General features: G+C 58.8%; 2 protein-coding genes and 1 pseudogene across 2 annotated transcripts; all 3 read left to right on the top strand.

Moving 5' to 3' along the window:
* The first annotated feature begins 2,042 nt into the window (after positions 1-2,042).
* On the top strand, positions 2,043-3,693 carry rpp25l (ribonuclease P/MRP 25 subunit-like). Its single transcript, XM_068760334.1, has 2 exons — positions 2,043-2,159; positions 2,799-3,693. The coding sequence occupies exon 2, from the start codon at positions 2,799-2,801 to the stop codon at positions 3,444-3,446; it is 648 nt and encodes a 215-aa protein (XP_068616435.1). The 5' UTR covers positions 2,043-2,159; the 3' UTR covers positions 3,447-3,693.
* Positions 3,694-4,298: 605 nt separating this feature from the next.
* LOC137917613 (uncharacterized) lies at positions 4,299-5,217 on the top strand. The gene is made up of 4 exons (XM_068760335.1): positions 4,299-4,512; positions 4,601-4,745; positions 4,813-4,921; positions 4,994-5,217. Exons 1-4 carry the CDS (start codon positions 4,446-4,448, stop codon positions 5,117-5,119), a joined length of 447 nt encoding a protein of 148 aa, XP_068616436.1. The 5' UTR covers positions 4,299-4,445; the 3' UTR covers positions 5,120-5,217.
* Positions 5,218-7,035: 1,818 nt separating this feature from the next.
* Positions 7,036-15,730, top strand: part of LOC137913418 (GON-4-like protein) — a 9,211-nt pseudogene continuing 516 nt past the window's right edge.

Raw genomic sequence — 15,730 nt, 5'->3', positions numbered from 1 at the left:
TTGGTTCTGTTCAGCCTCCTGGACCCACTGTGACTATTAAATATCCGCTTTTACGACCCGAGCTCGGTTCCAGCTTGTGAGGCTGTGGGTCCAAGAAGACTTGATAAGTGGATCCGCCTTTTCTCAGTGGATCTGGAACCAATCAGTGGAAAGGTGAGACTGGGTCACCTGGTCCAGAATCATACCTCAACTCGGTACGAACACCGCGATGGTGGACGCGGTTCTCCACCCAGAACATCATCGCTTTGGGACAGCTGACCTTTGTCGGTGGACTTCTTTACCGTCTGGGAACGGGACGGGACAACCAGAACCGGGTCAGGAACACAGCAGCTCACGCCGTTGTTGCTCCGTTTAGCGAAGGTGGGTCTCCTAAAACCGTCCTGATGATGGGGGACAGTCCGCAGACAGGAAGCAGACGGCTAACTACTGTGTGACACCTTTATGAGGTCATGTGACCAGCTGCATCACCTGTGACGTTTTCACAGCACTGTTTGGAACAGATGATTTAGTGGTGGCTCCGCTGGACCGTCTGAGTCTGAGTCAGTCCAGGCTCCCCCAGCGGGCCATGAAACCGGGACAGTTACTCTGGCTGTAGTTACCCTGGGGGTAGTTACTCTGGCTGTAGTTACCCTGGCTGTAGTTACTCTGGGTTTAGTTACTCTGGGTTTAGTTACTCTGGCTGTAGTTACTCTGGCTGTAGTTACTCTGGGTTTAGTTACTCTGGCTGTAGTTACTCTGGGTTTAGTTACCCTGGCTGTAGTTGCTCTGGGTGTAGTTACTCTGGGTGTAGTTACTCTGGGTGTAGTTACTCTGGCTGTAGTTACTCTGGCTGTAGTTACTCTGGGTGTAGTTACTCTGGCTGTAGTTACTCTGGCTGTAGTTACTCTGGGTTTAGTTACTCTGGGTGTAGTTACTCTGGCTGTAGTTACTCTGGCTGTAGTTACTCTGGCTGTAGTTACTCTGGCTGTAGTTACTCTGGGTTTAGTTACTCTGGGTTTAGTTACTCTGGGTTTAGTTACTCTGGCTGTAGTTACTCTGGCTGTAGTTACTCTGGCCGTAGTTACTCTGGCTGTAGTTACTCAGCGTTACTTCTGCAGGCGAACACCTGATTGCTCTCGGGGCTGAAGGTGGTCATTTGGCTCCACCTTGTGGTAGAAAGGTGGTCCTGCTCGGTTCTGCTGTGGATCACTACGTGTTTTGTTGTCTGAAGAGATTTATTGATCAGAACGGTGCGACGGTGGCGCAGGTGGTTGAGCCGGTCGACCTATGATCGAGAGGTTGGCGGTTCGATCCGGCGTGTGTCCACTGTCGTTGTGTCCTTGGGCAAGACGCTTCACCCACATTGCCTGTGTGAACGTTGGTGGTGGTCAGGAGGGCCGATGGCGCCTCGCTCCTGTCAGTCTGCCCCGGGGCAGCTGTGGCTAGTAGCTCCACCACCAGGTGGAATGAATAATGCACAATGTGAAGCGTCTTTGGGTGCCCAGAAAAGCGCTCTATAAAATCAAGCATTATTATTATTAGAACTTTATTATATTGATTATTCCAGTCCTCAAACTGCCTAAATGAGTTAGCAGCTGGTTGATGATGTCATCTCCCTCCGTCAGGACAAACAGGTGGGAAGGTCCCAGGGGGGACACAAGGACTTCAGGTACCTCGGGTCAACAGTGATGGAGAGAATGTGGAAAGGAGGTGAAGAACGTGTGCAGGCAGGCTGGGACGGGGGGAGGACAGTGGACACATGTCCACTACAGAGGACATGCGGACCGGCTGGGTCTCAGGAGGACATTCATGATTTGGACATCACTGCCGTTGAGCGCCGGACGGGCCACAACCCGGATGTGACGTCACTGCCTGTTTACTCAGCAAAGACCTGCGTTCAAACATTTTTATAATGATAGTTTGGCATATTTAACTTAATTTGTGGCTCACTGAACAAAACGGCATCTTAAACTATCTCTCCAGATTATCTGAATGTGTTTTTATATCACCCCCTGGCTGTTTGAATAACCTTTATTCAAATAAATAAATAAAAAGACAAGAACGTCACGACAGTCGTGTCGGTGTGCGGTGACGTAAAGCGCTGCAGCGTCGCAGACCCACGAGTGGAACCGAACCGAACCGAACCGAGCCGAGCTCAGCGGCCAATAGAAACCCGCGTGGTAAGTTAAAGCTTCATGACGTCACGGTTCCGTCGGGTTGAGCACGGGAACATTTTACTGCCTGGCGACGTCACCTGAAGGCTAACCACGTAGCTTAGCCTTCGGAGCTAGCATGCTAACGTCTCTAATGTGACGTCACTGGTACCTGTGAAAGTTTACTACTACCGGCGTTAGCACCGGGTACCGTCGAGAACCCTCTCCGTAGAGCATCCGGTGAAGTTCTGGATGCTACGACGGTTCCGGAGCCCGGTCGGCTCGGCTGCGGCCTAACGGGCCGGTACTTTACTGACTGCCGTGTTAGCGCTGGAGCTAGCATTTTATTGTTGTCGTTAGCTTGTTACGTGTTGAGTCTGAGAACCCGCATTGACGACGGCAAAACCCGGTTCTAGATCCGGTTCTGGTTCCGGTTCCCTCGCGCTCAGACATTTAAATATTCGTGCTTCTTCTTCACTCGCAAAACCTTCCGTGTCCGCGAGCGCCCGGATGTACAGCTCACCGCTGATTGGCTGCTTGACCCGTGCCCGCTGCCTGTAACCAATCAGACGGTGCTGTGGGTGGGACCATGCTGGGGACAGAGGCGTTAGCCTGCGAGGACCGTCTCTGTCCTCTGTCCTCGTCTCACCTCCCGATTGTCCTCAGATGGAGAACTACACCAAGGCTCGGACGGTGGAGCGTCCGTCCGTCTGTCCGTTCTCCGGCCTCGCCCCCGACACGCCGGAGGTCCGAGTCAAAGATGGCAGCAAGATCCGCAACCTGCTGCGCTACGCCCTGAGCCGCATGGGGGCCGGCCCCCAAGCAGAGGAGGAGGCGCGGCCCCCGGGCCGAGGGGGCGCGGCCGAGGAGGGACAACAGGAGGGACGGGGGCGGCGGCCGTGCAGGCAGATCGTCTTCACGGCGACCGGGAAGGGGGCGTCCAAAGCCATCACGTGTGCCGAGGTGCTGAAGCGGCGCGTCCCGGGTCTCCAGCAGCTCACCAGGCTGCTGGCCGGCGCCGTGGACGAGTTCTGGGAGCCGCGGGAGCCCGGCGCCGGGCTGGACGGCCTGACCGTCAGCAGGAACCGGCCCGCCATCTGGATCCTCCTCTCCAGGGACCCGCTGGACGCCAGCCAGCCCGGGTTCCAGCCCCCGGGCCGCCATGACACCCTGTGGGCTCGGCCCGGAACCGCGGAGGAGGCCGGAGCGGGACACAAGAGGAAGAGAGGAGGAGGAGGAGGAGGAGGCGGCAGAGGGAGGGGACATGGCCGTAAGACGGGGACACCCAGAGAGGACGCTGAAGGACAGGCCTGAGGGTTCCTGTCACATGGGGGCGGATCTGGCCTCTGATTGGAGGGCCTGCTCAGACGCTCTCTTCTCCTTTGGTTCCGCCGCTAGCCGCTGCTAGCCCGCGCTAGCAGGAGGTGTGATGGACGTATGTTCTGGACCAGCACCAGAACTGGACCGAGCCGGACTCTGTTTGTTGTTTTGTGATTTGACGGATCTGCTTCCTGTTGTGATGTCATCGTGAACAGAATGCATTAAAAGAGCGGGACCGGCGTGGACCCGTCCTCGTCTCCTCTGTCTTCATTACCCGCCGTTCAGAACAAGCCGGACCGACCCGCGTTGGTTCTAATAGAAGAGAGCGGCCTGGTCCCCGGTGGACGGCCTGGTCCCCGGTGGGACGGCCTGGTCCCCAGTGAACGGCCTGGTCCCCGGTGGGACGGCCTGAACGGCCTGGTCCCCGGTGGGACGGCCTGATGGACGACCTGGTCCCCGGTGGACCGCCTGGTCCCCGGTGGATGACCTGATGGACGGCCTGGTCCCCGGTGGACGGCCTGGTCCCCGGTGGGACGGCCTGGTCCCCGGTGGGACGGCCTGGTCCCCGGTGGACGGCCTGGTCCCCGGTGGGACGGCCTGGTCCCCGGTGGACGGCCTGATGGACGACCTGGTCCCCGGTGGACGACCTGATGGACGACCTGGTCCCCGGTGGACGGCCTGGTCCCCGGTGGGACGGCCTGATTGACGGCCTGGTCCCCGGTGGGACGGCCTGGTCCCCGGTGGACGGCCTGGTCCCCGGTGGACGGCCTGGAATCGTCTGTTTCCACTCAGATTTTGACATCTTGGGTTTTTGGGGGTGATGAAACCTGAACCGGGTCCAACAGAGGGGGGGCGGTTCTGGAACAAACTGTCCGTCGCTCTGTTGGTTTATGTCCAGTCCTGGACAAACATGAGGACGGGTGGACTTTGGTCACCGTGACGTTTGTCCCGCCGTGTATAAAGCTGCGCCCGCCGCCCCCCTCCCAACCAAACATGGCGTCCTTCCTTCTCGCCGCTCTGGCCGTGGTGCTGCTCGCCGTGGACGCGTCGTCTGGAGGCGGTGAGTCCTGGGGTGTACTGAGGTTGGACCTCGCCGCTCTGTCAGCTAATGCTAAATGTCGTGCTAAATGACGGGACGCCCCCTACAGGCGGGACCCCCAGCCACAGCTACGACCTGTCCGGCGCCGCCCTCAGGACGCTCTACAACGCTCCCGTCTTCAGGGCGGAGAGGATGAAGCGGCCGCTGGACGGGACGTCCTTCGTGTTGGGCCCCCTCAGCCACTCTGGAGTCCGGTGGGTGTCCCACGAGAACCCGGAGACCCGTCGGTCTTCTGTCCCTAACCGTCTGTCTGTCCACCAGCGTGACTCTGGCTGACGGCGCTCGGTGGCTGGTCCATAAGGGGGACGGCTACGGCGTCTCCTCTCAGACGGTGGTGACCAGCGCTCGCCACATGGGCACCGACTGGACGGTACTACTTCCTGTGTCAGCAGAAACCAGGTCCCGGCGGGGCTTGAACCCCGCTCTGTTTGTCCCGCTGCAGGTCGTCCAGACGTTGGACTTCCAGGGGACAAAGACGGTTTCCGACTTCGTGGCGTCCGGCGGCTCCGATTACAGCCTCATCTTTGATAACTGTCACCTGGGGTCCCGGCGAATGATGAGCCAGTGATGCTGAAGGTGAAGCCCCGCCCCCCGGTGGAGGAACCGGGGGGCGGGGCTTCACGTGTCCACCTGACTCACTGTCAAGCTCCTCCTCCGGCTCCTCCCCTCCTCTGCTCCTCCTGCTCCTCCCCCTGCTCCGCTCCTCCCCTCCTCTGCTCCTCCTCCTGCTCCTCCCCCTGCCCCTCCCCCTGCTCCGCTCTTCCCTCAGAATAAATATTATTCAAAATATTCACATCAAATCTATTTTATTTCTGCACCCAACGGCATTTCCTAGCCTAGCATATGTAGCATGTGTAGCATATGTAGCATGTGTAGCATATGTAGCATGTGTAGCATGTGTAGCATGTGAACACAGTAATCCGATACATCTACCGGTAATCACATCTGATTGATGGTCATGTGACCTGAAAGCTCGCACTATTTATCGTTTTTAAGTGAATAAAGCATCAACATGGACATGCGTGTTACCACGGCAACAATGAGATCTGCTCCACATCAGCATGCTAACAGCCACTCTGGACCAATCAGGACCCGGGCCTTTAGCATGTTAGCAGGGAGCTAGCACACGACAAGGTCAGCGTTCTGCCGGGTGGGACTGACCTCCGGCGTCCGGCCGAGTCTCTGTGATGTCACGCAGATGATGGTGGAGGCGGAGCCAAGTACACCGCAGACATAACCAGAGGAAGTTTATTACAGCATGAAGAGTACTGCTCTGACTACTAGTACTAATAGTATAATGAGTCCTGGTAATACTACTAGTACTGTTAGTGGTACTGCAGGTATCACTGATCAGACTCACATCAATCAGAAACATCAATCTTTAGAAATGTCTAGTTCTAAGTTTGCTTTCAGTGATAAAAGCGGTCGGAATTAAATTTGCAACGTTTTGAATATTTCTACAAAAGTTATTAAATTCAAAATACATTTGAATTCCAAATCTGCAAAACGGTCGGTTATAAAAACAGATTGTGAATCGAACATGAACGCCAGCGGAACCAGCAGGAGAACCAGCAGGAGAACAGAGTCCGGACCCGAGCAGGCCGGACCCAGCGGGGCCGTGACGGGCTGGATCCACCTGGCGGCTTCGTTCACCTGCAGGCGACAGAGCAGCTCAAGGTGACTGAGGTCAAACCTCCCGAGTGTTCTAACCGGCTCCCCCGGAACCGGGTCTGATCGTTGGTGCTCTGGTTCCTGATTCTAGGCGTGAAGGTTCGAGGGCTACGAGGGCGGAGGGATGGAGATGCTTCTTCCTGCAGCCGGTTTTCACTTCCTCCGTTTATATTTATATTCTTATTTTCCCTCTCGGGTCTCGAGCTCACCTCAGTCCAGTCCGGTGATCCGGTGCCGTTCATCAGGGCGCGGCCGGTAAACACCTCCAGCGGTCTGTCTGCAGCCGATATGATGGGACGAACAGGGTCCGGTCCGGACCTGGAACCGGGTCGTCCACCTTTATAAAGCAGCTCACACACAGAGGGCTGGCTTTATGTCCCTGGCCCCGCCTACTGCATCACGCGGACCACGCCCCCTGAAGAGCTGCGGTCATTTCAGAAATACACCAGAACAGAGCAGTCAGAGCAGAGGAAGAACAGAACCAGAACCAGAACCAGAACACAAATAAAATCAGAACAGAATTGGATCAGAACCAGAACAATCTTTGTCCTCTACGAATTTTATTTATTGTTTATTTATGCATTAACTTACTATATTTGTTTGTATTGTTTTATTTTTGGTTCGTGTGTTTTACGTTCATTCTTTGTCGTCTAATAATTTAATATAAAGCAGTCAAATAAACCCGTTCGCCTCCGCTACAGCAGGGGGCGCCATGTGTGTTGCTGTGCCTTCCGGGTGTAATTTGAAGGAGTCCGGAAATGTGACTGTTTGCTAAACAGAAGCTAGCAGAGCTAATGGAAGCTAGCGCGGCTCGCGGAGAATAGCGGCGGCGGAATGACGCAGATGGCGACCGGCCGCCTGACGGTGAGTCCACCGGGAATCGATGCCGGCCGCGTTCCCGGGCTTCGCTTTGCTATCGAAAACGTCACAGAGAAACATGGCGCCACAAACAGTGGCTGTCTGTTAGCTTAGCCGATGCTAGCTGGCGGTCTGTCATTCAACCCGGGGTTCAACTCGTACGAAGACAGGCGTAAAACACAGCGGAGCTAATGGCAAGCTAACGGCTAAGCTAACCGTACTGATCACTATCGATTAGCATCGAACGGCTGTGAGGCACAGACTCGTTCTGGTTCTGATCATTAAAAGCTCGAGGAGCCCAAACAGCCCCCCCACGTCCAGTTCCGGGATCTTTATAAAGGGGGGGCCGGTGCTTCAGGGTCGAGGATCAGTGGGACCTCTACAGGGTACCTCAGCGGCACCCTGGAGGTCACAGGTCAGACACCCTGGGAGCAGGTTTTGTCTCGGGTGAGGGTGGGATCAACACGGATTACACCTTGTCCACTTCCTGTCACCTGTCTGTTGTGTTAAAACGGAGGCTCTGACCTTTGACCTTCCCTATCAAACACGTTCTAACACCAGGTGTGACTGGGTCACCCAGAATAAACCGGTTCTGATCCATCTTCCCGTGCTCCAGCAGACAGAGCGGCGGCGTCCGGCCGAAGAAGACGCCTGTCCTCTGAAGTTTAAAGCTACCAGGCTGGATGGACAGACCGCCGTCTTCGGGCTGGACAGGAAGTCGCCGTCTGCACCACAGCAGCAGGAGGAGAGGACACCTGCCTCAGGTGAGGCGGGACTCGTCTCAACGCCTGGGATCCCGTTTCATGTCCGACTGGACTCACCTGTCGGGTGTTTCTGCTCAGGGGAAGGGACGACGCTGCAGGCCGAGTCCAGCGAGGACGAACTGGGACAACTGGACATCAGCCTGGACAGGAAGTCAAGACAGCTGAACTTGACGTCTCGCAACGTGCGCGCCATCCTGCACGTGAGTGTCTCTCACACAAACACACATGGTCAACGGGTGTGGAACCTCAGCAGAACCCGAGTGGAACCTCGGTAGAACCAGAGTGGAACCTCAGTAGAACCAGAGTGGACCCTCGGTAGATCCCGTGTGGAACCTCAGTAGAACCAGAGTGGAACCTCAGTAGAACCAGAGTGGAACCTCAGTAGAACCAGAGTGGACCCTCGGTAGATCCCGTGTGGAACCTCAGTAGAACCAGAGTGGACCCTCGGTAGATCCCGAGTGGAACCTCAGTAGAACCAGAGTGGACCCTCGGTAGATCCCGAGTGGAACCTCAGTAGAACCAGAGTGGACCCTCGGTAGATCCCGAGTGGAACCTCAGTAGAACCCGTGTGGAACCTCAGTAGAACCAGAGTGGACCCTCGGTAGAACCCGTGTGGAACCTCAGTAGAACCCGAGTGGAACCTCAGTAGAACCCGTGTAGAACCCGAGTGGGACGTGTCTCATGCCGCTGTGGTGTCCGTGTGTCCGCAGGAAGTGATCACCCACGAGCGCGTGGTGGCCATGATGAAAGCCGCCATCAGAGACACCCAGGACCAGCCCATGTTCGTGAGTGGCCACGCCTTCCTCCGATGCTCACTGCTGATTGGTCAGAGCACACAGCTGACCCAAACGCTGTGTCTGAGCACTTCCTGTTTGTCCTTGTGTTTTCCTTCAGGAGCCAAAGATGACCCGGTCCAGACTGAAGCAGGCCGTCCAGCAGGGACAGGTGAGCGTCCCCGCAGTGAGGGACCTGAGGGACGGACTTTAGAGGCGTCCCGTCTCAGATCACCGTATCGGTTAATCACGACGTGTAGCGTCAATAAAAGTTACTTTCTCCACAACGTTCCAAAAGTACGTTCGTAAAGACGTCTTCTGTGGACGGTTGCGTGAAGGGGCGTGGAGCAGGGCGGAGCCTCCAGACATTCACCAGCGAACGCCAAATCAAACGGAGCAGGAAACAAAGAAAGGACCGAAACCACCAAGGCAGCCGGACCCCCCAGGAGCGTTAGCATTATCAATGCTAACGCTCCTGGGGGGTCATGAAAGCAGAGTAACGGATGCATTAGCATCCACAGGTGAAGGGGGGGGGGGGGGCTGCATCCAGGTCCAGGCCTGGTTGGGGTTAGTGGATTTTGGGTCAGAGGTCAGTACTGCATTGGGTGTCTCTGTTCAGGGACCGTTTCTCCAGTTTGACTTTAACTCTTCTCTGGACCGTCTGTCTCCACTGGATAACACCTGGACATTACTGTCCTGAAAGACACAGGACACTCCTGTGAGGACAGTAATAATGTCCAGGTGTTTGTCTGCAGTGAAGGTAAACCGTCTGTCTCTGTCTCTGTCTCTGACTGTCTCTGTCTCTGACTGTCTCTGTCTGTCTCTGTCTGTCTACCTACAGCCGCTGACCTGGAGTCTGTCTGCAGGGAACACAGTGAAGGTAAACCGATCCTGTCTGTCTCTGTCTCTGTCTCTGTCTCTGTCTCTGTCTGACTGTCTCTGTCTCTCTGTCTCTGTCTCTGACTGTCTCTGTCTCTCCTTCAGCCTCCTCAGTTTGTTGACATCAATCTTGAGAAGGATGAAGACTCGTCCGATGAAGAGTATTGTCCTGAGGATGATTTTGAGGACGAAGACGAGGAAGACACCGCTGAGGAGACCTTCCCCAGTGACGCAGACAGCGTGGCGTCTCCTCCCAGAATGCATCTGGAGAGCCAGAACGCTGTTGTCTCCCAACAGGTATCTGACCCCTGACCTCTGACCCCTACCGGTCCCCTGACCTCTGACCCCTGACATGTTTTGCAGATCTCTTCGAGGCACCTGGTGGAGCAGGACATGACCCCCCCCTGTGCTCCTCAGCACCTCCTCACTGCTCCCGAGTCCTCCTTCCTGGAGAGACTAAATGCTGTGGAGGAGGAGCTTGACTGCAGCCCCGCCTACTCCTTTAACCAGGTAACCTCCCACCCACCGGCGCCATCCCGCCCCTGGCAGCCGGATGGCGTGACGTCTCCTTGTCTTCCAGTGTCTCGACGATGTGGACAAAGGCGCCGGCTGCTTGGCGCGCCGCACGCGCTCCAAGCTCCGCCTGGTTAACGTTCCTCTGGGTCAGCTGGAGGCGGAGCTTCTGGCCCCCGATATAACAGCTGACATGTATGAGCAGGGCGCCGCCCAGCGGGACGAGGACCGCCATTGGGCCAGGTGGCTTCAGGGCCTCATGGCCCCCGACACCGAGGGTAAGGCGTGCGGGTCGGGGGGGCGGGGCACCAGGCCCGATCACAACGTCAGCTGTGATGTCTCTGACTGAACGTCCTCAGAGGACGCCGAGGACGGAGACGACCCAGAGTACAACTTCCTGGACGACCCGGATGAACCGGACCAGGAGGACTACAGGACGGACCGGGCTGTCCAGATCACCAGTAGGTCCCGCCTCCTCCTGCTGCTCCGCCTCCTGCTCCTCCTCCTCGCGTTGACGACGTCTCTGCTGTTTCAGAGAAGGAGGTGAACGAGCTGCTGGACGAGCTCTTTGACACGGTGAGTCCCCTGGTGGGCGTCCAGACGGGGCGAGACAAACCCAACGTCCTGTCCCTTCTGTCTCTGACTCGATGTCTCTCTCTCTATTGTACAGCTGCAGGAGGAGGAGGAGGAGGAGGAGGAGGAGGAGGAGACCCCGTCTCAGACTGGACCCAAATTCAACGTCCCCCAGGCTTTATGGTAACCGACACACGGAGGACGCGCCGATGTCTGTCCTCCTGTTGGGACAGTCCAGCAGAGACGTGCTGACCCTGTTTGGGTCAGGAGGAAGAGGAGCGGCCTCGGCTGCTGCTGCTTCACACAGAACCCGTGAAGAAGAGTCCAGCCGAGGGGACACGCCTCAGACGAGGCTCCACCCCCTCCCAGGTCTGATGGGAGGGGTCAGGAAGTGGCCCTTGACTCTGTCCGTCTGTCTGTGTCCACGTCTGTAGCTTCGAGTCGCCGTTAGCCGGCATGCTAACGGCGCGGCGGCGCCTGGTGCGTGAACAGTACGAAGCCCTGCAGCAGAAGAGGGCGCCGCAGGACACGCCCAATCAGCAGCGGGACGCCGCCGGCCCCGCCAGCCCCGCCACGGCCCGCCCCTCCCTCTGCCTGGGCCACGCCCACAAGCTGCAGCTGCAGCAGCAGATCCAGCAGGTAGGCGTGTCCCTCCCCGGTGAAGGAGGCGGGCCGGGTCAACCCTTCTGTCCGTCTCTGTCTCTGTCTCAGCATGTCCAGCTGCTGGTCCAGGTGCGCCTGCTGTGTCGCCGCGTGGACGTCCTGCACCAAGAGTCCTGCATCACCAAGCACTACCTGGTGAGACAGCAAGGGGGCGGCGACGCCCGGAGCCCCCGCCCCCCGTATGACCCCGCCTCTCTCCAGGAGGAGCTGCAGCAGTTCGCCGGCCGTCGGGAGCAGCTCGGTCTCTCCAGCAGTTTCCGAGCGTGTAACCTGCAGGGGGCGCTGGACCTCCTGCAGGAGGTGGAGCAGAGGGCGTCGCCTCCTCCTCCCGGTCCTCCTGCCTCCAGGCGCTGGCTCCCGAGGATGACTCCTGCTACCAGCGGTGAGGAGGGACCTGGGTCTGGTTCTGAAGGAGTTCTGGTTCTGGTTCTGGTTCTGTTTAGGCCACGCCTTCCCTCTCCTGCCTGCTGACACCGCCTGGCTGCTCGCCACTCGGCCCGTCTTCCTTTACCCAGAACTACTTCCTGTCTGCAGCCTGGAGCACGCCCACCTGAGGAGTGTCTACACGCCAGGAGAGAACGGGTACACGCACACACACACACACGCTCACACACACTCACACACGCACACACGCACACACACACTCACACACGCTCACACACACGCACACACACACACACGCACACACACACTCACACACGCTCACACACACGCACACACACACACACGCTCACACACACACACACACACGCACACACACACACACGCACACACACACTCACACACGCTCACACACACGCACACACACACACACGCTCACACACACACACGCACACACACACTCACACACGCTCACACACACGCACACACACGCTCACACACACACACACACACGCTCACACACGCTCACACACACGCACACACACACACACGCTCACACACACTCACACACGCACGCCACACACGCTCACACACACACACACGCTCACACACACACACACACACTCACACACGAACGCCACACACGCTCACACACACACACACACTCACACACACTCACACACGCACGCCACACACGCTCACACACACACACACACTCACACACACTCACACACGCACGCCACACACGCTCACACACACACACACGCTCACACACACACACACACACTCACACACACTCACACACGAACGCCACACACGCTCACACACACACACACACTCACACACGCTCACACACACGCACACACACACACACGCGCACACACACACGCTCACACACACGCACACACACACACACTCACACACGCACGCCACACACGCTCACACACACGCGCACACACACACTCACACACGCTCACACACACACACACGCACTCACACACGCACGCCACACACGCACACACACACTCTCACACACACTCGCACGCACACACACACACACACACACTCACACACGCACGCCACACACACACTCACACGCACACACACACACTCACACGCACACACGCACACACGCACGCCACACACACTCACACGCACACACACGCACTCACACACACACGCACACACACACACACTCACACGCACACACACACGCACTCACACACACACTCACACGCACACACACACTCTCACACACACTCACACGCACGCACACACGCATGCCACACACGCACACACACGCACGCACACACACACACACTCACTCACACACACTCTCACTCACACACGCACACACACACACACACTCTCACTCACACACGCACGCACACACACACACACGCTGTGAGGTCACAGCGAGGTGGACGGCACTCATCTCCCATGATGCATCTGTGCAGGCTGATCGTTCTGGGTCTGAAGCATTTTGAGGGGACCCTGGACCCGGTTCAGCTGATGAGCTCGTACCTGCTCTGCAAGACGCAGTGGAGCGTCAGGAAGCACATCAGGGAGAGGCGGGGCCAGAGGACGGCCAGCAACGTGGTGCAGGTGACGTCATCACGCCGTCTGACATCACGCCGTCTGACATCACGCCGTCTGACATCACGCCGTCTGACGTCACGCCGTCTGACGTCACACGCCTGGTCTGTTTCCGTCTGTTCCTCTCACAGCGAGCCGTCCCCCCGCCTCTCGCCTGCAGCAGCGTTCAGGCTGGAGACCAGCGCCCCCCAGTGGACAGAAACACCTCCAGCATGCCAAACTGGCTCAAGGTGGGAGCAACTAAAGTCAGGAGGTCAGGAGTCACGTTAAATAGAGGAGAAGACGAAGACGAAGACGAAGACGATTGTTTTGTGGGCGTGTCCTGGTCGGATGTGACCTGATCATGTGACTCTGATTGTTTTCTACTGCAGAACAGTCAACTGATCATCCAGAAGACCAGACTGGACTCCACCCTCTACTCTGCCTCCCTCCCCCCAGGCTGCTGCCTCAGGCTCCACCCACATTTTCTCAGCAAGTCCCGCCCCCCGGGTCCCCGCCACAGACGCTTTTTTACCTTGGCCAGCAATGCGTCGCTGCTGCCGCTTGCCAAAGCGCCAGCTGACGGACAGGCAGACAGCCAGCCAATCGGCCACTTGGCCCCTCCCCCTACAGGCTCCACCCACTGTGCCAGTGCTGATGTCATCCAGTCCTGCCCTCCTGTTGGCCAGGTGATGCAACAGAATGTTGCCAGGCAACAAGACAACGCCCACATTCCTGTCCCTTGCCTGACCAATCAGAACTCTGTAAACCAGGCCTGCTTCCTCCTCCAAATGATGTGGACTCCGCCCACAGTCGGCTCGCAGCATGCTGTCGGACCAATCACAGAAGGGCTGGAGATCAGACGGGTGTCTGCAGAGCCACACCCCCCCCACAAGGAGGTGGAGGAGGAAAGCACGCCGTCCTCACTGAGCCCCGTGTCGTCCTGTGCAGGAGAAGGGGAGGGGGGGGAGGAGGAGGGGGAGGAGGAGGAGGAGGAGGAGGAGGAGGAGGAGGAGGAGCGGACAGTCCGGGGTGTCACCAGCTTGAACGGAGGAGAGGGGGATGAAGGGCGAGAACAGAACTGTGCTGGAGGTGGAGAGGAGGAGACGGGTGGAGGAGGAGAGGAGGAGCCAGGAGGAGAGGGGGAGGGGGAGGGGGAGGGGCACGGGGAGGATGGGGGAGGAGAAAGGGAGGACCACAATGAAAAGGATAAGGATCATGACCGCCAGGGCGAGGAGGAGGAGGAGGAAGAGGAGGACTTCGATGAGCTCACACAGGATGAAGACGAGGAGGAAGTGATGTCATCGGCATCGGAGGAGTCTGTGCTCTCCGTTCCAGAGTTACAGGTGAGCAGGTGTGATCCCTCCTCCAATCACACGTCGTACTTCCTGGGCGTGGCTAGTTAGCTAGTCCGTGCTAAATACCGTTGGGTTTCGGTGATGATGTCACAGCGTCTGATTGGCTGCTTGACGCTACAGGAGACCATGAAGCAGCTAACGTGGCTAGCAGCGGAGCGGCAGCTCTGTCCCGAAGGAGACTCTGAGGAGGAGCACTCCCCCTGCTCCCAGGAGGAGGAGGAGGAGGAGGAGGAGGAGGAGCCAAAAGAAGATGGGAGGAGCAAGAAGGAGGGGCGAGATGAGGGGTTGCCCTCAGGCGAGGACACGCCCAGAGGGGGAGGGAGGTGTTCTGGACGAGGACGAGGTCAAAGCCGTCCCTCTCTCCTCTCTCCTCTCTCCTCGCTGCTCCTGGCGCCCCCTGGTGGCCTTTTCACGGTCGCTCCCTTTTGTCTCTGCAGGGCGGAGCCGGCCCCTCCGCGGCCACAGGAGGAGTCGGCAGGAGCGTCACAGTAAGGACAGCACCAAGCTCCTCCTCCTGTACGACGAGAACCTCCTGGACAACGACCCCCACCGGGAGAGCAAGGACACGGCGTTCGCCCAGAGCTACCTGAGCAGGGTGGGACGCCACGCCGCACACGGGGGAGGGGGGGGGGCGTAGCCCGAACGCCACGCCGCACACGGGGGAGGGGGGGGGGGGGGGCGTAGCCCGAACGCCACGCCGCACACGGGGGAGGGGGGGGGGGGGGCGTAGCCCGAACGCCACGCCGCACACGGGGGAGGGGGGGGGGGGGCGTAGCCCGAACGCCACGCCGCACACGGGGGAGGGGGGGGGGCGTAGCCCGAACGCCACGCCGCACACGGGCACGGGGGGGGCCGTAGCCCGAACGCCACGCCGCACACGGGGGAGGGGGGGGGGCGTAGCCCGAACGCCGCGCCGCACACGGGGGGGGGAGGGGGGGGGCGTAGCCCGAACGCCGCGCCGCACACGGGGGAGGGGGGGGGCGTAGCCTGAACGCCACGCCGCACACGGGCACGGGGGGGGGCCGTAGCCTGAACGCCACGCCGCACACGGGGGAGGGGGGGGGCGTAGCCTGAACGCCACGCCGCACACGGGCACGGGGGGGGGCCGTAGCCTGAACGCCACGCCGCACACGGGGGAGGGGGGGGGGCGTAGCCCGAACGCCACGCCGCA

This window comes from Brachionichthys hirsutus, chromosome 3 (assembly GCF_040956055.1).
Source record: "Brachionichthys hirsutus isolate HB-005 chromosome 3, CSIRO-AGI_Bhir_v1, whole genome shotgun sequence".
Taxonomy (NCBI): Eukaryota; Metazoa; Chordata; class Actinopteri; order Lophiiformes; family Brachionichthyidae; genus Brachionichthys; species Brachionichthys hirsutus.
This window is presented reverse-complemented; position numbering and strand designations above follow the sequence as displayed.